The sequence below is a fragment of the Dioscorea cayenensis genome, chromosome 4 (assembly GCF_009730915.1).
Source record: "Dioscorea cayenensis subsp. rotundata cultivar TDr96_F1 chromosome 4, TDr96_F1_v2_PseudoChromosome.rev07_lg8_w22 25.fasta, whole genome shotgun sequence".
Classification (NCBI taxonomy): domain Eukaryota; kingdom Viridiplantae; phylum Streptophyta; class Magnoliopsida; order Dioscoreales; family Dioscoreaceae; genus Dioscorea; species Dioscorea cayenensis.
The window spans coordinates 6,704,466-6,724,944 of record NC_052474.1 but is presented as its reverse complement, the minus strand read 5'-3'; the positions used below and the strand labels follow the sequence as shown (position 1 = coordinate 6,724,944).

At 41.2% G+C, this 20,479-nt stretch overlaps 2 protein-coding genes and 1 pseudogene across 2 annotated transcripts; 1 reads left to right on the top strand and 2 right to left on the bottom strand.

The window, feature by feature from the left end:
* Positions 1-241: 241 nt before the first annotated feature.
* On the bottom strand, positions 242-3,804 carry LOC120259456 (beta-glucosidase 1-like). Its single transcript, XM_039267062.1, has 11 exons — positions 3,502-3,804; positions 3,309-3,367; positions 2,796-2,871; positions 2,632-2,703; positions 2,462-2,549; positions 1,859-2,102; positions 1,403-1,518; positions 1,104-1,321; positions 975-1,006; positions 768-870; positions 242-674 (listed from the first exon to the last, which is right to left on the bottom strand). The coding sequence occupies exons 1-11, from the start codon at positions 3,728-3,730 to the stop codon at positions 403-405; spliced, it is 1,509 nt and encodes a 502-aa protein (XP_039122996.1). The 5' UTR covers positions 3,731-3,804; the 3' UTR covers positions 242-402.
* Positions 3,805-11,435: 7,631 nt separating this feature from the next.
* LOC120258622 lies at positions 11,436-14,018 on the bottom strand (annotated as a pseudogene).
* LOC120259520 (ethylene-responsive transcription factor ERF070-like) lies at positions 13,839-15,226 on the top strand. The gene is made up of 2 exons (XM_039267134.1): positions 13,839-14,036; positions 14,135-15,226. Exon 2 carries the CDS (start codon positions 14,352-14,354, stop codon positions 15,087-15,089), a length of 738 nt encoding a protein of 245 aa, XP_039123068.1. The 5' UTR covers positions 13,839-14,036; positions 14,135-14,351; the 3' UTR covers positions 15,090-15,226.
* The last annotated feature ends 5,253 nt before the right edge of the window (positions 15,227-20,479 follow it).

Genomic DNA, 20,479 nt, shown 5'->3' with positions numbered 1-20,479 from the left:
AACATATAACTAATAGAATACCGACATATATATATATATACATACATATTAATGATATTTTTAACTTTTGACCTATTACTATCTATGAAGTGCCTTTTCATTTCATTATTATTATTATTATTATTATTATTATTATTATTATTATATAACATGGACCAATTACCTCCCACCCACACCGTTTCATTTCATTGATTTTAACAAAGCTATGATTTATCCATTTAAAAAAAAAAATTCAATCCAGTTGAGACTTGAAAGTTTCCTCTCTTTCGTTAACCATAGAAGTAGACAGTCAAATTTAAAGCTCATCAAGGTTTGCAGTTATGCAAAACTCACAAACCATCCAACTAGTACAACGACAAGAGGATAGAAACAGAGGCAATTCATAGTGGCTCCTGAAGTGGTTCAGTTCTTGTTAAGCCATTGCCGGAACCAGTAAGCTGACATTTTCGGATAACGCCGGAGGTTCTTGTAGTCTATGTACACCAGACCGAAACGTGATGTGTAGCCAGATTGCCATTCAAAGTTGTCAAGCAGAGACCAAGCAAAGTATCCAATCACATTGGCCCCATCATCAATTGCCTTCTTGAGTTCGGTAATGTAGCTTCTATAGTAGTTCAGTCTTGTTGTGTCATGCAACCCTACACGGAGAGTGACATTGCCTGGATCATCCATTCCTGCACTTATTCATGGCATTTTCAGTGAGTTAGAGATGATGATTTCTGTGTAGTTGAATGATCAATAAAACAGTTCGTTTCTCATTTTTATACCATTTTCAGATAAAATCACTGTTGGGTTGCCATAATGCTCCTTAACATATGTCACAGCTTTGTACATCCCCCAGGGAACAATATAAAGCCATTCAGAGTGTGCCTGCAAATTAGTTTGGTATTAGTTCAATCTAGACAATGGCTCATGCATAAGAGCAACTAATAAATAATCTAATGTTAATCATAAGAGTATTAATTATTACGTACCCTTGGTCCAATTGGCACACCATTGCGCTCATCTGCAAAATTCAGCATAATTTAAAAAACAAAAAAAAAAAATTAACAGAGTTTTATGCATGGATTTTAAGAATCTTATATTGGAGCTAAAGAACTAACAAGCAAATTCAGCATTCCAGTCTAACTGGTAGCGAACGGCGGTAGGCAGAGGAACTTGGGGAGCATACATATAGTAAGCTGTGTATTGGTTGATACCCACGTAATCAGTGGAGCCTTTCACCATCTTGACTTCCTCTGGTGAGAACTTGGGAAGCCTCTCTTTTACAATCATCTGCATTGATTTTGGGTATTCACCATAGATGATGGGGTGAAGAAACCTGCACCAAACATCACCAGATAAAAATATATTTCTACAACTTTGTATAGCTAGATTCATAACTCAAAGTAGTGGAAATCACCATCCCAAGTGGAAGTCCCTTGATCTCTGAGCTGCTGCTTCATCAGCTTTGGAATCACTCAGCGGTTCATACCAAACAAAATCCAAAAGGATTCCAATTCTACCTTTCTGTTCAGCCTGCAAGGATCATACAGCAAGAATATAACTATTAGTCCCTCGTAGGATTTTTCTGCGACCATAAAAAGATTAATTTCAATCCATCATATAAACTCCACCATGCAAAATCTGAAACTTTGACAAGTAATGCAGCAAATACACCAAGTGCATATATTAATTACAAATCCCAAGATCATGATCACAAGATAGCAAGTCCCCAGTGAGAAAGGAGGTTAATTTTTAATAAGAAATGTTCAGCTTATGTTAGCATTGTATCCAAATATCAATATAAATTTTGGGCTAAAAAAATTTAGCAACTTTACTTCTTTGATAATATACAACATTTAAAAATGAAACCAACCTGATACTTCTCACGGTATCTCTTAGCAGCGGCAGCATGAGACAGTATGAGATGATGGGCAACAATATATGGTTCTGTGGCAGAGTTGCCTCCTGCAGAACAATTTGTGCATCTTCCAGCGGCGAATTCACCATCATCATATCCAAGAGCTGCTACCACCCTTGGCTCATTAAATGTAAACCAATTCTTCACTCTATCTCCAAATGTTTTGAAACAGAAATCTGCGTAATTTGCAAAGTCCTCTCTATATGGAAAGAATATTCAATAAACATAACATTACACAAGGTAATAGAAACTAAAGCACGTGATATGATGGTATTTAAATGAAATAATACTAAAAAGCGCCCCTTTAGTTTGTTTTTGTTGAGCTCTCATACCTTATTATACTCAGTCTAAAAAGTAGGAATATTTAACCAACAAGTGGAATTTATGTAGTGGTTGTGTTTCGGTTATCAATAAATTCTCTGTAGTTCAATGACATTAGTACCATCCACAAAACATATAATGGACAAGAAAAGAAGTGTGTTGTCACTGAGAGGGGCACAGAATTAGAATAAAAAACAAGTAAAAACAAACCATATAGAAAAGGACAAACAAACTTACACAACTTGAGGACTCAACAAGCCTTTATACTTCTCCTCAAGTGATGCTGGGAGATCGTAGTGGTAGAGGTTTGCATATGGAGTAATGCCTGGTGTAACATTAACAATGAATTAAGTAGCATTTAGATATAAAACGGGTAAAATTACTTTTGTGATTTCCAAATTTATTACCTTGCTTCAGCATGTAGTCTATCAATCTATTATAATAAGCAACCCCTTTTAGATTCACCTTCCCCACTCCATCTACAACAAAAAGCAAGTAAAACAAACTTAAATCTCATGTTGTTAAACTAAAAAGACCAGGTTATATTTAGCAAACATAGCTGGCTGATTACTTGGAAAGATCCTTGACCATGAGATTGAGAACCTATATGCATCAAAGTTCATCTCTTTCATGATGTTCACATCTTCCTGCCCATAAGAAAAAAACAGTGATACAATCATTGCACATTGCACAAGATTACAGATACTCAAAACAAAAAAATGACAGCCAGCAATGTCGGCAGGAAATCATGTGGCCATGTCTGTCTTTTCAAAAGTCAAGCCACCACCAACTTTTAGCATTTTTACAGACTATTTACTGAAAGATCTACACTTTTTATGCTATAAATATGCCAATCAAGATAAAAAAACATTTTTTTACCGCAAATAATGCATACTTTCATTATTGAACCATCAACCATATCTATTAAAAAAGAAAAAGGTCACACAGTAATATCGAACAACCAAAATGCCCTAAAATCAGAAACCAAACTCTCCCTCTCTCACCTAAATTCAAAATAATAATGATAATAATAATAATAATAAATCCAATTAAATCCAAACTTTAAAAAAAAAACATGCCAAACCTTGTAGCGATGGTACTCGTCGACAGAAACGTCGGCAGTAGCATTATTAGCGATTTCCCCTATTAATTTTTCCAAAAAGATCAGAGAATTCAAACAAAACAAGCAATCAAGCAACCAAACTCCAAAATAACCTCAAAAGAAACAAGAATTTGGTTTGCTGGCGAAGAATGAGGGTTAGCTAGATTGTTCGCACCTGGGATGTGAACAAACTTATCCCAGATACTGGGGCCACGACCGTCCTTCCGAGCCATGCCCTCCACCTGGTACGCCGACGCCGCTGTCCCAAAGACATAACCTTTTGGGAATGCTCCACGGCTCAGTATGCCGGTGTCGTAGCGCCTACCCCGGCCATGCTCGGCAGAGCTACCGCAGACGAAGAGGAGGAGCAGAAGGAGGATAAATAGATGAAAATGGAGACCCATTCCAAGGCTGTAGTGCTGTACTCGGTACTAGTAACTCACTGAGTGAGTGAGCGAGTGAGTGAGAAAGAGAGGGAGGGTAGGGTTTATATATAGGTGAGAAGATAGTGTATAGAGTGACTGAGTGGTGGGCCCATGTATTTATTATTATTTTATTTGTTTATCTGTTAACTTATTGCGCTTTTTTTTGTTTTTTGTTTTTTGTTTTTTGTTTTTTTTAACCGTTCACGTTAACGAAGCGACGAGCTTTCCGTGGTATTTGGCATTTTTACAACATTCCTATCTATATTCTTTTTAATAATTATTTTTATTTATTTATTTATTTTTAATTATATTGTGAAATCAATAACTGCAACATAGTTATATCTGTGTTTGTGTACAATTCTGAACTTAATTTTTTTTTATTAAGTGACCACATTTACGTCAAACTTCGGTTGGATATTCATTGAAAATTTTTATCAAAAAAAAGAAATGCCAAAATGGAAATTAAAGTGGTCAAGAAAGCTGAGCTGGTGGAAAAACCTATAGAGAAACGGAGCCTCTTGGGCGATCTTTGGAGCGGCGACCCGGTAAGCTTAGAGGCCGGTGACACCACGGCAAAGGAGAGGAAGGGCAAGACGGTGGAAGGAGACTCTGGGATCAGACCGGGGTTTTCTTACGCGCAGGCGGCTTGCTCCTCTTCATCGGGTGAGCACACCACGGCTGGACAGCGGAGGAACGAGCCTCGCATGGAGAGGAAGGTGGTGCTGGGAACGAAGAGACCACGGTCACCGCGGGAGGGAGCTTGTGGTAGATGTTTCCGAACGTCTCACTCCACGGCGGACTGTCGGCACCAAGTGGTGTGTCTGCGCTGCTCCGGAGTTGGACATGTCTGTTGAGTGGTAAAGGTGGATCTTCAGGGCTAGAGAGGGTGGTCAAGAGGATGCCGGAGAAGGAAACGAAGTCCATGGGAAGAGTGGAAGGGGAGATGCTTGACGGGAAGAGGGATAGACTGAAAATCAACCGGGCTTCGCTTTCTCTTGCGTTATCCCCGGAGAGTTATGAGTTGAGGGATGAGTTGGCCAAGGTTGTTGTTCTCTCGGTGGTGGGGGGACATGTGAATAATGGGAGTGTGCTGGAGATCCTACCTTCGATCCTTAACTACAAGATGGCAGGTCCGGCGGTCCCATTGAACGAGAACTCTTTTCTCCTGCCGTTCAAGAACAGGGATGTCGTTCGGGAGGTGGTAAAGCTCAAAACTTTCGATGCTATGACAAGGGACGGTAAATGTAGGTTGAACTTGGCACATTGGATCGCTGGAGTTAGGGGCCTCCTACCGTGTCGACGGGAGGGAAGTGGATCTCGATTTGGAATCTCCCGCTCCACGGGTGGTGCTGGAGCATCATCGATCATGTCATACGGCCGGCCGACGATCTTATCGCTTTATCTAAAGCGTTTGAGCCTCATAAGAAGTTTGTGAAGGCTCTGGTGAAGCGTCGACGGGGGGTGGAGTTGCCGATGGAGCTCGATTTCTCTTTTGGCATGAGAAGATACCATGTTCTTCTCACGGAGGAGAGAGGAGTTCTGCCGGAGTTCTGTCGTACTTCGGGGAGGAGACGGAGTAGGAGCCATTGCTACGGAGCTACCTGCTTCTCAGCGGGAATTACCAGCTGAGAGACTGAGAGGGGTTGAACGAAGTAGGAGAACTACGGTGGAGAGCTCGGGAGAGGGTGGAAGCAAGCCAGGGGGGCCGGATAGAGGAGGAGGGCTAACGTTATTGCAGCACCGAGCTGACGACAAGAAGGACCAAGGATGCTTATCTTTGTCGGTTGAGCGTCGCTCCCACTGAGAGGGTAACGTTAACATGCCGACGGTCGAGCTAAGCTCCCGCGAAGAAGGCTCACGTCTGAACCTTCACAGTGAGCGACCGGGGAGAGATGCGACGTGAGTCAGTGAAGGGGAGCGGCTCGATGGCGTCGTGTGTCGAGTGGAGAGCTCGCTGCTCGGCTGCGGGGGTATCAAACAGGACCGTGACACGTGGCAAGTTGCGAGAGATCGAGGTTGTCGCTGCTGACGCGGAAGTTGACGAGGTTGTCGCTGACGAGTTTGCAGCTGACACCCAGGCCGAGGCTGACGCGGATGTGAACGAAGCTGGTGTGCCTCCGGAATTGCTGCTGGAACAGGTTAAAGAAAAAGAGGTGATTAAGGGGAACCGCTTTATTGAGTCGGGCCAGTGGTTGGGTCTAAACCCAATTGAAATTGATTCGGGGCCCGATTGGAATCTGATGGGCTTAGACCCAATTGCATAGGAAGTGGGCCATGAAATAGGCGTGATTCAAGAGGATGGGCTGGAGATTGCTACTAGTGGGCTAAAAGATCCTATCCTCTTATGTGAGGTGGATAGGGGATTGATGGGATCTCTTCACTGCTTTGGGTCACTGGTAGGACAGGCGGTTGACCCAAATCTCGGGGGAGGACACTCAAAGACGGTGGAGAACCCACTGCCGGGGGGTGACATTGGTGCTTTTGATCTCACTGCGAATATTGATCTCGGAGATGTCACGGTGTACCCAGAGGTGATGCCTCCTACAGGCTTTATTTGGAAACTCTCATAGGGGGTATGGGCCCTTTTTCTTGCACGTCTGAGGGGAGACAGGGGTGGTGGATCAAGGGTTCCAGAATTGCAAGAGGGGAAGGGGGACTCGCTGTCGGAAGAGAAACCCGACCTCGGGACGGGGAGGGACGGCTCGAACGACTCGACCTCGGAGTTTGAAAGAAACTGAGGGAATTGCTACCCGGATCGCAAGAGCATAGCTCTGGCTGGGGCAAAGACCCTCCATTGGGCTCCGTAAGAGCGAGAGACAAAAGAAGCCGTCTTCAAGATTTAATGCGAGGCGGGGTTTATCCTCGAACCGCCAAAAATCAACTAAGAAGAAGACTGCAAGAAGGGGTGCAAGAAGGTACTACACATAAACCTCTTCTTATTTCCGACCGACTAATGAACAACTTATCGCTTATTGCATTGCTTATGGGTATTGATTTTTCCGACTCTGCTAGTGTTAGCTTGAATAGTCTACGTTTACTAGAGTTGGCCCGCACGAACCAAGTGGCAGGTCCAGGCGGAGACCTCTTCTGAGGTCCGCGTACCACATCAGTGTTTATAAATATTATCACTTGAATGTTAGGGGACCCGTGGAGACCCAGCAAAAAGATTTCCCGTTAAGGATTTTCTCCGCTCCACCATGCGGATGTGTGCTTGCGTAGAGTCCAAACTAGCGCCGGTTTCGCAAGCTATGTGGAGAGAGATTAGGGCTTCTAGGTTGGATCAATTCGCGGTCGCCCCGGCTGATGGAACGTCGGGAGGGATGATTGTCGGGTGGAATAGCACTAATATCGTTGGGAAACTCGAACAGGTGGGGGCTTTTAGCAACATGCTGGAGTTTCACGACAAGAGAGACAACTTTTGCTGGAGATGCACTTCGGTTTACGGTCCTATTGCGAGAGACCTGAAATTTGGGTTCTGGGAGGAGTTAAGGGATTGTAGTGGTGATCCCCTAATTCCCTGGGTACTATGTGGGGACTTCAATGCCATTTACTCCATTGAGGATAAACCGTCTGGGGTCCCAAACCTGAGGGATCTTCATTCTACTAATCGTTTTCTTCAGGAAGTCCATCTTTGTGAACCGACGGCAGTTGGGAGAAGATACTCTTGAACCAACGGGCAGGTGGACCCTATTTGGGTGAAATTGGACCGATTTTTTGTGAACGTCGCCTGGTCTGATTGCCTCCCATGTACGGTCCAAAATAGTCTACCTATGCTAGGATCGGATCATGTTCCCATTCGGCTCGAAGTGGGGGGACACTGCTCTATTCCTAGAAACTTTAGGTTCGAGCTACTGTGGTTTACAGCGGAGGGTTTTATACACCTTGTGCAGCAATGGTTGATGGAGATGACTCCTGAAGGCTGTGGTGCTTTTGTGGTTGCTAAGAAACTTGCTGGACTCAGGGAACAGCTAAGGGGATGGGCCAAAGTTTGTTTTGGGTCTATCAAGTTAAAGAAGCTTAACCTTCTACATGAGGTGGAGAAATTAGATGTCCTTAAGGAGGCTAGGAATTTGTCACCGGGTGAGCTTGCTCAGGAGCTCCACCTTTTGAATTCGTTAGAAGATATTCGTAAGCAAGAGGAAATTTACTGGCGGCAAAGGTCGAGGCTTCAGTGGCTGCAGGAAGGTGACGAGAACACTAAATTTTTCCACTCTATGGCGAATGGGAGGAAATGCCGGAACCTTATCCCGGGTTTATTTCATGAGGGTAGGCTCATCTCGGACCCAAAAGCGGTGGGAAGGATGTTTGTTAATCGGTTTCAACAACAATTTGGAAGCAAACGGACATGGAGACTCAAGGTGGACTTGTCTAAGCTCTTATCAAACAAGAGACATATGGATCTGACTGGGCTGGATAGGCCTTTTACAATGATTGAGGTTAAGGATGCGGTCTTCAGTCTAGGGGGGGATAAAGCCCCTGGACCGGATGGATTACCGATCCACTTCTTCAACAAATTCTAGGAGACGGTCAAGGACGACATTTTCAAGCTCTGTGAGGATTTCTATTTTGGAAGAGCTAATTTAGAAAGGATTAACTGGGCGAACATTGTGCTCATCCCCAAGGTGGTGTCACCAGAATCCCCGGGAGACTATAGACCCATCAGTCTTATTAATTCATCTCTTAAAATTGTTTCCAAAATTCTGGCTGCTAGGCTCAGTAAGGTGATGGACGATTTAGTGGACAATTCCCAATCTGCATTTCTGAAGGGGAGATGCATTCTGGACAATGTGGTGATGGCTGAGGAGCTGATTTTTAGCATGAATAAAAGAAGACTTCCGGGGTATATCTTGAAAGTGGATTTCGCGAAGGCTTTCGACATGGTAGACTGGGAATTCCTTTTGGATCTGCTCAAAGCTCGGGGCTTTGGTAGCAGGTGGATGGGATGGATTGAGAGCATCCTCTTCTCCACTAAAGCTAATGTGCTGGTTAACGGGGCTCCGAATGGTTATATCCGTTACCGTCGAGGTCTGCGGCAAGGGGATCCTTTATCTCCATTACTTTTCATCTTGGTTACTGATGTACTTAGCACAATTTTTGAACATGCCCTAGCATCTAGGGTTTTGGTGGGGGTGCCGCTGGGTAATTTTCATAATAAGTGCAACCTTCATTATGCGGACGACCTACTGATTTTCACTTCAGGTGGTTTGGAGGATCTCAGAATCATCAAACTAATTTTATTCCTGTTCGAAGGTATGTTCGGCCTCCAGGTGAACTTCTCTAAGACGTGTCTTTACTCGGTTAGGAAAGGGGTGCACCCTGAGGAGGCAACTGCGGGGACTTTGAACTGTAATGTAGGGTTGTTACCGGTTACATACTTGGGCATTCAAATCTCGGGAGGAAGGCCCCGTAAGCAGGATTGGGAAGGCCTTATTGCTAAAGTGCGTAAGCTATTAACTTCTTGGAAGAGTAGGCATCTTTCCATTGGCGAGCGTATTACCATGTTAAACTCGGTGTTGTCGGCAATTCCAACTTATTGGATGTCTATCTTCCGTCTGCCTGCGTGGGTGATTAAAGCCATTGACCGGATAAGAAGGGACTTTTTATGGTCCGGGCCAGACATTGATAAACCTGGGTGTAGGTTAGTTAACTGGAAAGCGCTGTGCCGGGCCAAGGAGCAAGGTGGCTGGGGGATTCTCGATCTTCATCACTCAATCGCTCTGCGGGAAGTAGTGGTGGAAGTTAGCAAATGACGGTGAATTGGGGAGGAGCCGAGGGTGATCCAGTTTAATTACGGTAGTAGTTGCGGGGATCTGTTCACTAAAAAGAGGGGAAGGATGTCGTTCTTCTGGCGCGGGGTCCTGAGCGTATATCCGATCTTACGGTGTTGTGTCCTAAGTGAAGTTAATTCTAGTGCGGACACTTTCTTCTGGAAAGATAGATGGCTCAACGGTAGAGCACCCATGTAAGTTTGGCATGATCAATACAGAGAGTGTGGACAGCAAGACGCTTCTTTGAAGGATTTGGCACACTTGCTTGAGGGGCATCCTTTCTGCGAGGATGCAAATTTAGTTCAAATTAGAGATAGGTGGCGGAATAGTGGGAATGATATGAAGGACATAAAAAGATGGGCGCTTAATGGAACCGGGGCTTTCTCCGTAAAGTCACTCTATAACTTCCTTATTGATGGGGGTGTGAGGTGTGATATTGCAAAATTCTTTTGGAAAAGTAAATGCCCAAAGAAGATAAACATTTTTAATTGGTTGGTCTGGAAAAATAAGATTTTGACAATGGATAACCTGGAATTAAGACGATGTAACAAACTCCCAACTGCAACTTGTGTCATGTGCCATGCGGATACAGAATCTGTGGATCACCTGTTCCTTCAGTGCCTTGTCGCCAGGGAAGTGTGGGGCTACTTTTGCAGGCTGCTGGGCGTTCCGGAGCCTCCGATTTCAATGATTGGGATGTGGCGGGAGTGGAGAGGGTCTGTGCGGCCCAACAGTAGGGTAGTAGTGGACTTAGTGGTCAAGGCGTTAGTCTGGAATATTTTGATTGCAGCAATGATAGAATTTTCAATGATAAAATTTTGCCTGCTACTTGCATTCTGTTATGTATTAATCGTATGCTCCTGTCGTGGTTCGATGCTCTTGCAGATGGAGCTAAGGTGAAACTTGAAGATACCATGGCTACCGTCAGACGAAGCCTTGAGTTCCTTGAGTCAAGGAGGGAGAGGGACAGGGGGGATAGTACGGCCGAGGAGGCACCAGATCGGAGCACGGAGTAGTCCTTTTATGTTTTAGTTTGGGAGGATGATCCTTCATTCTCGTAGGGTGTTTGTTTTGTTTCTCTTATATCACTTCTTGTGGTAAGAGAGGTTTTTGTTCGTCAGGTTTTTTGGTTGGTACTTCTTGTGGTTTTTAAAAATATTGGTTGTTGAAATGCTTTGCGGCCATTATTGTCCTCGCAGTTAAAGAAGACCTGAAATCTGTTATGTTATGGGATGTTGTGCACCATTGTAAAGTGTTGCCACCGAGGGAGGTATCCATAATGTCATCCTTGAATTGCATGGATAAGAGCATTGAACATTCAATTCAAGGATTGCATGGATAAGAGAGCATTGAACATTCAACTCAAACGTTGTTGATAAGCATCAACAAAATCTCTCTTATTTTCTTCTTAATCAATCCTTTTCTCCATTATCCTAAGCAATGTTCAATCAGTGAAATATCCAGCACATGAAGACAAAAAGGATTAGCAAGAACCACAAGTTTCATGTTGACATAATTTGCATAAAATGATGAAAAGGATCCTATGACTTTAACTGTTTGAGTACTCGTGCAAGCAAAATTCCAATAGAGAAGTAAGCTTTTTCAACAAGAACTTGGTCCCAAGGATAATTGACCAGTAGAAAATCTTATCCATAAATTGATGTTTGTCATCCAATGGTCCCCCCCTGCATAATTTGTACAAGTCCGAAGACTAACAATAAATAGAGAACATTTACTGAGTTTTTGTGGAAATTTGCAAACAATGGGATTGGAAATCCAAAGGATTTAATACAAACACACACTAACCTTTCAAGTAGTTCATTAATAGCCACACCTAAATAGCAAAAATTACAGAATGGAAGCAGAGATGCAAACAGCTTATTAGTTTGAAAACTTCAAAACAAAAGTAAAAACACTCACTGCTGGAGTAATCTCCACACACGCACGCATGCGTCCTCCCTGAACTAATGATACTGTTCTCATCGCAGAATGCTAGTCCATAAACTCCTCCGAGGTGTGCTCCTTTGATGGTTATCCGATTTGATGCTGGCTTGTCTACATCATAAAATGATCACGCATGTGTCTAGAGATCCAGTAGCAACCATGCGGCCATCGGGAGACCATGCTAGACAGTTGATACGGGCAGAGTGGTAGAGCATGTTCTTTAATTTGACCTGTTCATATGATGTTGTTATGTTAGAGATTCTCAAGAGATTTGACAAAAAAGAGAAACAACATGCATGAAGATAAAGCAAAGTAAATATTATCTGCAAAAGAGAGACAAAAACAAACATAAAAACATGGCAAATGGGGTAGTCAGTCCATGTAGTTAGTTGCATTACACTATTTGGATTGCAAGAGAAGTAATATATTCTTATCTCAATGATCATATGCTTAAGATGACGGCTTTTTCCATCAAAAACAGATGAGAACACTAGATTTAACTTTGCAAATGTTAACTGACATAAAGCACAATTGTAGAAGATCAATCTAGATTAATAACTGCATTTACATGTGCATAGAATAGAAGTTTGGCATACTCTGATGATCACAAGTCATTATCAAGTTTGATAAATCAATTGACCTACGAAATGTAGCCAACCTCAAAATGGTTATTAAGAAAATTAAATTGGTGATATTATGATAGCATGACAATGGAAAACAAATAAAGTCAATTTAGAATTTAGACATTAGAAGGGCTCAGTGATGTTAGATGTGAAATACATGCCGTTAAGTTAAAAATGTAAAAATGTTAAAAGAATAAGGCCATGATAATACCTCACGTGTCATGCGGTCCCATACCACAGCTTCCCGATTGGCATCAGCTGAAGCAAACATGGAAGCGTCAGAAGAGTAGCGTATAACAGTAATTGCACCTCGATGCTTCTCAAGCACTGATTCCTCAGTCAGAACATCTTCCGCAATGCTATATATATGCAACTTTCCATCTTGACCACCCACAATGGCCTCAGCTCCATCAGGAGAAATTGTTGATGCAGTCACAACATATGTAACTTTGATGCTTGATGCTAGTTTTGAACCACGTAGAATGGCAAGTCCAGAGTCAGTTGAAACCAAAGCAACTTTAGAAAATTTAACTGCAAGGCTTAGATCTTTCGGCTGATAACCAACATCAACATGTACAGCTTCTCCACATTTATCTCCATTTAATGGAATTCTCCATACCTCATCGTAACAAGAACTTTCAATCAGAAAAATATAAGTCTTGGGGTGAGTTTGGTTCATGCGAATGTAGAAAAATTATGACGTGTTACGTGGTAATATGAAAATATTACCACGTTTTGGCGATTCATGAAAGTGGTGAATCTCGGATAGTAATATCAGCATTACTTAGCTTATAAATATTCCAAGAAAAGTGGTAATCCCATTATCATCAAACACGTGAATGAATTATTCCCGTTAAAAGAGTTTCAAATCAAACACTGGTTATATTAAATTACCATAATATTACCCAAACCATATAACATTCCCAAACTACGTATTACTAGGGTAGTCTCGTTACGTATGTAATATGTCATTACTACTGAACCAAAACAAATGCTAAGAAAAAATTGAATTTCTTTCTAGATATTTCAATCATATAATTTCAATTTATAAAGATTGAGATCTCTAGCAATGTTTCATAACACTAGACAATGACCAGGTGGTCACATTCATGGGCAGTTTAATTGCACGCAGGTTCCAAATTTTAAACCGTGAGGCATGATGGATTGCATGGAGAATTGAGGATAACTTTGCTGGTGTGGTGATGAGGGTTGCCATCAACCTAGCCAAGGAGAGATTCAGGAAGGAAGCCTTAATGCCAGGGTGAACACACCAATTGCATGAATGCCCTGTCTGCAACTGCCTTAGTCTTTAGGTGCAGGGAAGGTTCAGGTCAAACCAAACAAAGAATGCAACTTGCAATGTCTAAACATATAACAAGCTTCCACAAGCGCACACATTAACAGAAACAAGTGAAATCATTATGTTAAAAAATCATTCTGAATCAGCAAGGTATAAAGCAGTATTCACCTTATTGTCAAACCCAGAGGTAACAAGTTCTTCTTCAACTGCTGCAAAACATTTAATTTGAGTACTATCCTTCCTCTGTAGCTTACCAACATATCCTACACCCTGCATCCATCTCACAATTAAACCATCATAGCTGCTGGATAAGATAATCTTTTGCCCACTTTGATGAAGAAAGGCTAAAGAAGAAACACTTTTCATATGGCCGGAAAATGTTGTCACTGTTTTCTCTGGATCACTGGCTGAGAATATATTAATGGTTCCACCAAGAGAGAGAGTGAAGGGAAAAGGAGGGGTTTTGGCCTATGGTTTGCTGGGGAGAAGAAGAGAAGAGGATTTATGTCGGCTGTTTCTCTTAGCTTTTTATTCTTTGATTTGGTGGCCACTAGAGGTGGAGCGGAGAAGCTTGAGAAAAGTTCCTCCATTGCTGTTGTTGCTCCTCTTTGTGGAATGCGGATGTTGGGCATGTATTTCAGGATTTCACGGTGAGTATCTAAATTTAGGGTTTTTATTTGTTAAATGTGGAATTGTTTTTGGTTTCCTTAATTAAAAGAAGAATTTTTTGCTCTTTGGAAATTTGCAGGCTTGGATTCAGTTTCAGATATTTGGGATTCAAGCATACGAAGTGTTTTGTTTTGATTTGATTTGATTCATCTGAGAGAAAAAGAGAAAGAACTATTTTCATTTTATGGTTTTTTTTTTATTTACTGATTTGTGAGTGAAGAGAAGAGAAGCAAAGATGCGGCAAACCCCCAAAAAAACCAAAAAAAGAGAGGAGCTTTGAGGAAGATGAGAAGAAGATGAGATTGGAATCCTTGAGAAAAATCACAATTTCATATGATGATCCCGATGCTACGGATTCATCTAGCGATGAAAATGAAAATGAAAGCACAACTAAGAAGCGCAACATCATTATCCTCATGCGTCAAAACCCCATCAAAGAGAAGCTCAAAACCAAAACCCCTGTAAAGAGATCATCGACGTCGTCAAAGTACAAGGGCGTGCGGCAACGTCAGTGGGGCAAATGGGCGGCCGAGATCAGAGATCCAATTCGCGGAGTTCGTCTCTGGCTTGGCACCTTCGACACGGCGGAAAAGGCTGCCGAAGCCTACGCCTTGACTTCCAAGCGTCTAGAGGCCGAGAAGCAAACCCTTCTCCGATCCTCCTCTGAATTCGGCCTTGATCACCAGCCCTCTTCTCCTTCCTCTGTCCTCGACATCTCCCGCTCCTCCAGTTCCGCCGGCAACACCAGAGCCAAGAAAGCTCAGAGCTTTGAGCATAACACTGTACCGGAGATGGCGGAGATCCCGTTTCCCATCTCAAAGCTTTGCTTCGATGATGATGATTCAACGCTGGAGACGGAGATGGATTTATTGTTCTGTGAGGATGCAGTCGATTTGGAAGCGTTTGATCTCGACACTTGCGAAGATGAGCTTGAGTTCATCTTCAATGGAGACCCTTTTGATTTCGACGATGCTGAAGCTTTCTCTTTTTTGAAACCAGAGGCTCTTTCTTGGATTGATGAACTCGGAATTTGAACAAGATTTTGTTAAATTTTGATTTTTGTTTTTGTTTTTTCTCGGTTTTAATTTTGCGGCAAACTCAGTTGTGATGTGCTCTGGAGGAGTTTTCCCTGATTCTCTGGAGAGTTTTGAATAATAACAAAAAAAAAAAATTCAGGAATTATGTATGATTCATGCAACTTATTAGTGTTGTGTTCTTCTCATCTGTTGCTAGATATCTTCACTTTTGATTTTGAAAATAAATCATAAATTGGATAGATAGATTCTTAGTATGAACTATGAGGCTAATCAAACTATGTTTTATTTCAAAAGTTAACAAAAAGTAAGTGGACTGAACTGCACACTGTGGTGAGTTTATTCTTTTGTTGACTTTTGTGTATCATGGTTTGGTGGGAGTCATTTAATTGGTAAACCTGGCTTGTCAGGTGAAATCACTGGTTTTGCAACTTTGCCAGAAATAGTACAAACAGTTTATGAAGGAGAATCCTTCCAATTTATTGCAAGCATGGGGCAGGAAAATCCTCATTAAAATTTAGACTTCGTCAAGGTTAGCAGTTATTTATGCATAACTTAACAAACCATAGAACAAGTGGAAGAAGAATATGGAAATTTATAAAAACAAAGAATAAATACAAGATAATGGAATTGGAGATGAACCTCCAAAGGCTACCGAATTGGTTCAGTTCTTCTTAAGCCACTGCTGGAACCAGTAGTGACTGACATTTTCGGGTATTGCCGGAGCTTCTTGTACTCTATATAAACAAGTCCAAAACATGATGTGTAGTTGGATTTGCATTCAAAGTTGCACATTAGGCTCATCATTGATTGCGTTCATGAGTTTGGTAATGTAATTTTCGTAGTAGTTCATTTTTGTTGTGTCATACAACTCTGCAGCCAGGGATAGTAACATTGCCAGAATCATCCACTAGTGCAGTTATCAGGAGTTATTTATGGAACTGTCAGTGAGTTGGAGAAAAATATTTCAAAATAGTTGAAAGATCAATAAAAGTATTGGTCTCATTTTCAATACCATTTTCAGATAAAATCACAGTTAGTTGGGTTGCCGTAATGCTCCTTAACATATGTCACAGCTTTGTATATAACCATTCAAAGTTTGACTAAAAATTAGTTCGGTATTCTTTCAATCCAGCAAAAGAATTTTTTTTTTTTGGCAATGTATTCTTAACACCAAATACTAAATGGTACAATGTTAACCAGAAGAGTATTGATTATTACCCATGATCCAATAGGAACACGTTTGGTGTCAGCTGCAAAATTCAGCAGACATGTGTAAAAGGAGTACATGGTTTTCAAACATTTTGTAGGATTGAATAATTCTCACAAGCAAATTCAGCGTTCTAGTCTTACTGGTAGCTAATGGAAGCCACATTCATATTGGAAACTGTGTATTGGTTGATACCCACATGGTCAATGGAAACTTTCACCATCTTAGCTAATGGAAGCCACATTTTAACAATCACCTGCATTTATTTCAGATATTCAATGGAGATGTTGGGGCCAAGAAACCTGTGAGAAGCATCACCAGAAATAAATAAATAAATAAATATATATATATATATATATATACATATTTCTTCAACTTTATATAGGTTGATAGTGCAAGCCCTTGATGAGTGAATGAATACTGCAAATATGGATTAGTCCAAATGATAAAGATTTAGATGAATTAAATAAATAATTTTGAGTTAAAATTTTTTTAAAAATAAAACAAGATTAATTATAACCCATTATATAAACTCCACTAAGAAAAAATGAAACTTTCATAAGAAATGAAGCCAATACACTAATTGCATATTTATTCAAAATCTCAAATTATTATCACAAAAGAATAAGTGCCTATTGAGAAATGAGATTAATTTTTAAGAAATTTTCAACTTTTGTTAGTTAAGATATCCTGATATGAATATATGTTTTGGAGTCAAAAGTCTGCCAAAACTTCACTTCTTTGACCATGCAAATTTACTACCATCATATCCAAGAGATGCTATCATTTTCCTCAAAATAAATAAATAAATAAACATAAAAACTCAAACCAATTCTTCACTCTATATTCAAATTTTTTGAAACAGAAATTTGCATAATCTGCAAAGTCATCCTTATATATATGGAAAAAATAAACAAAACATTACACAAAGTAACAATGAAAATGATAACAAGATGATATGGTAGTATTTAATAAAGTAACACAACTTATTGCAGTAGTATGTTGCCACTCTCCCCTCAATGTTCATGTCCCGTTGCTTTTAGATCACTTTATGCATTGATGACTTGCATGCATAAAACCGTAAGCGCGCCGCCGCCGCCGCCGGGGGCAGTTCCTGCATCATTAATTAATCAAAAAGAGCTACAACAAAAGGCAACCAAGTTAAGATTTAAACCTCCGGTTATTGAACTAAATAATATATATATATATATATATATAAAGTGAGATAAACCACAATTGCGTTAAAAAAGAGAGCAGTACAAAAATTACAAAACAGGACAAATAACTCTATTAGAGTGGAAACAAAAGCACCATGGGAGAAAGCAAACACTAAGAGACGAGACAACGCACTGAGACACATGGAGGAGGAGAGAGGGACTCCTCCAAGACACAGCAGCATATCACTAGGACAACTAGCCGGAAAACTCGTCATGCATCTCGGGATCCGGTTCCTCACGAGGGAGGCTTGAAAACTGGATACAACGCCGAACCGCAGCGATAGACTCCTCAAGCTGTGCATCTCCCCAGCAGGGGAACCACTTTGGAATCAAGAGAGGTACATGTAATAAATTTTCAAAAAAATAAAGCGAGGCAAAAATAAACACCGAGGCCGAAAACACGAGTTATTTCTAGCAAGCCAAATTTTGCCTACAAAACCACTCTAGCAACCAAAAGAGCATGGCGGTTTGAGGCGAGGGCTAAGCTCTCGATACCACGATCCCCATAAGTCCGGAGCGGGGACAAGGGGGCACGTGGGAAGGAAAAAGGGAGAGCAAGGCGGTCCCAGATGTCTCGAGCCAAAGGGCACCTGAAAAACAGGTGACCAATTGACTCAATAGCAGAGCAACATAGGAAGCAGGTTGTCGTAGGGAGTTTGTTGCAACTACGGGCAAAAAAGGTGTCAAACGTGAGGATCTTCTCGTCCCGGGCCGACCACATGAAAGCAGCTATTTTCCGTGGCACAAACTGCTTGAAGATCACCGGTGTGATACTACATCTCAGCCCTCTGTCGATAAGGAATTTATAAAAAAGACTTCACAGAAAGATCTATCGAGTTAGCTTCCAAGTTTTATGATCCGGGAAGATCCCCAATCACGGAGGTGATTACGGAGTGAGCTCGATCAAAGAGGATTTCTCCTCATAGCAGTGAGAGGGAGTTCAAGAGCATATCCCTAACGGATCACGAAAGGGGAAGTAGTCGAGGGAACTCCTCCCACTAACGGTGGAACTTGCCCGTTATACCAATTATCTAACCAAAGCAGCGTGGAGTTCTGGTTCCCAACCGAGGAGTGAATACTGGGTTTTAAAATCCTCCGAGTGTCGAGGAAAAAGGCCTTGCCGAGAAGAAGGGAACAGCAGCGGTTGCTGGGGGTAACAAAGGTTCCACCTAGAGTGCTAGTGGAAGTAGTTAAAAAAGATAGGGGCCGAAGCACACCAAGCTTCATTCTTCAAGACTTTCCACCACCATTTTCCCGAGAAAGGCGCAATTGAATTCCTCAGAGGTTAATGATACCCCGACCACCTTGGTCACGGGAGGCACAACCAATGCCAATTGACCAGCGACATCCGGTCCGGTCGATGTCGGGGGCCTTTCAAAGAAAATCTCTTCTCGACTGTCAATACGGTTGACTACCCATTTAGGCAGACGGAAGATCGACATCCAGTATGTAGGCAAAGCAGTAAGGACAGAGTTGATGAGGGTGAGCCTGCCCCTAAGAGACAGGTAATTCGCCTTCCAGGATGTAAGCCTAACTTTAACTTTGAGAATAAGAACTTCCCAGTCCTGTCTCCGCGGCCTTCTCACAGCAATCGGGACACCCAGGTAAGTGATCGGGAGAGTGCTAGCGAGCTGTTCGGAATGGCCAAAAGCGTAGAAAGGTTGAGGCGGAGAATTAAGGCCGGCGAAAGCAAAAGCAGGGTTTTGTTGAGATTAATAGCCAAGCCAGAAATACCTTCGAAGATAAAAAGGATCAACTTAATAATCTTAAGGTCCTCAACCCCACCAGCCCAGAGAATAATCAGGTCATCAACATATTGGACGTAACAAACGTTGCCAAACCTACCAAGTGGGACCCCATGCAGGATATGAGAGTCAAGAGCGTGATTAAATATTACACTAAAGCACGTCCCGCCACAAGGACAAAGAGTAGGGGCAAAATGGGGTCCCCATGTCAGACCACGTTGGTATCGACATAACCCTCGGAGAGCCATTGATAAGGATGGAGGCTTTGGAAGTAAAGAGCAAATTAACGATCAACGCCTCCAGCGCTGACAAAAACCCTTGCCTCAAGAGTTCAAAAAGAAAAATCCGATCCACCATATCGAAAAGCTCTAGCAAAATCCACTTTCGCAATATTACCATCAAGTCTCCTTTTTTTGAAAGCTAAAAGATGATTTCCTCGAGTACGCCCCTACTGAACTAAATAACATTCAGTTTAGAATATACTCCCTCAGTTCATTTTTACTTGTCATATTTATCTAATTCACATAAATTAAAAAAAATTAATTAAAATTAGTTAATCACCTATTTTTTATAAAAATATTCATTACTTTCCAAAAACTACCCATATTTAAAACTCCACTAGTGAAGTATATAATTTAATATTTACTTGATTGTGATTTATTGAAAATTATATAAATACATTAAATTAAAGGGTAAGTTTGAAAAAAAAATATTTAATGCCGCATAAAATTTCTAATATAACAAATAAAAAGGAAAAGAGAAAAGCTCCAAAATATGGTACGTAAAAAAAACGGAGAGAGTATTGCAGAAGAAAGGATTACCTAAAAAATCCTTTAAAATATGATTTTTCAAAATTTCTAGTAGTTCATCAATTTTTCAAAAAAATCCCAGGAAGGTTATACAATTTTTGTGCACCAGAGTCCAATTAGGGGTTCGGCTAATTTCTCTTGTTTATTTAAAAATATATCAGCCTAAAATACTAATCTTATGTTGCCACTTCTTTATGTATCCTGCTTGTGATGTTGCATTATAGCCACCTCTAGCTATTATTTTGCTCCCCTGTCTATCTCCATTGTGATGCCTTTGTAATTTTTTTTTTTAAATATATTTGCCGTCTGTCCAGTGTCCACTCCATTACAAATTTACAATAATTTGAATATTTTCACAATAAAATTTTATTTATATTATATTATATTATATTATATTATATTATATTAT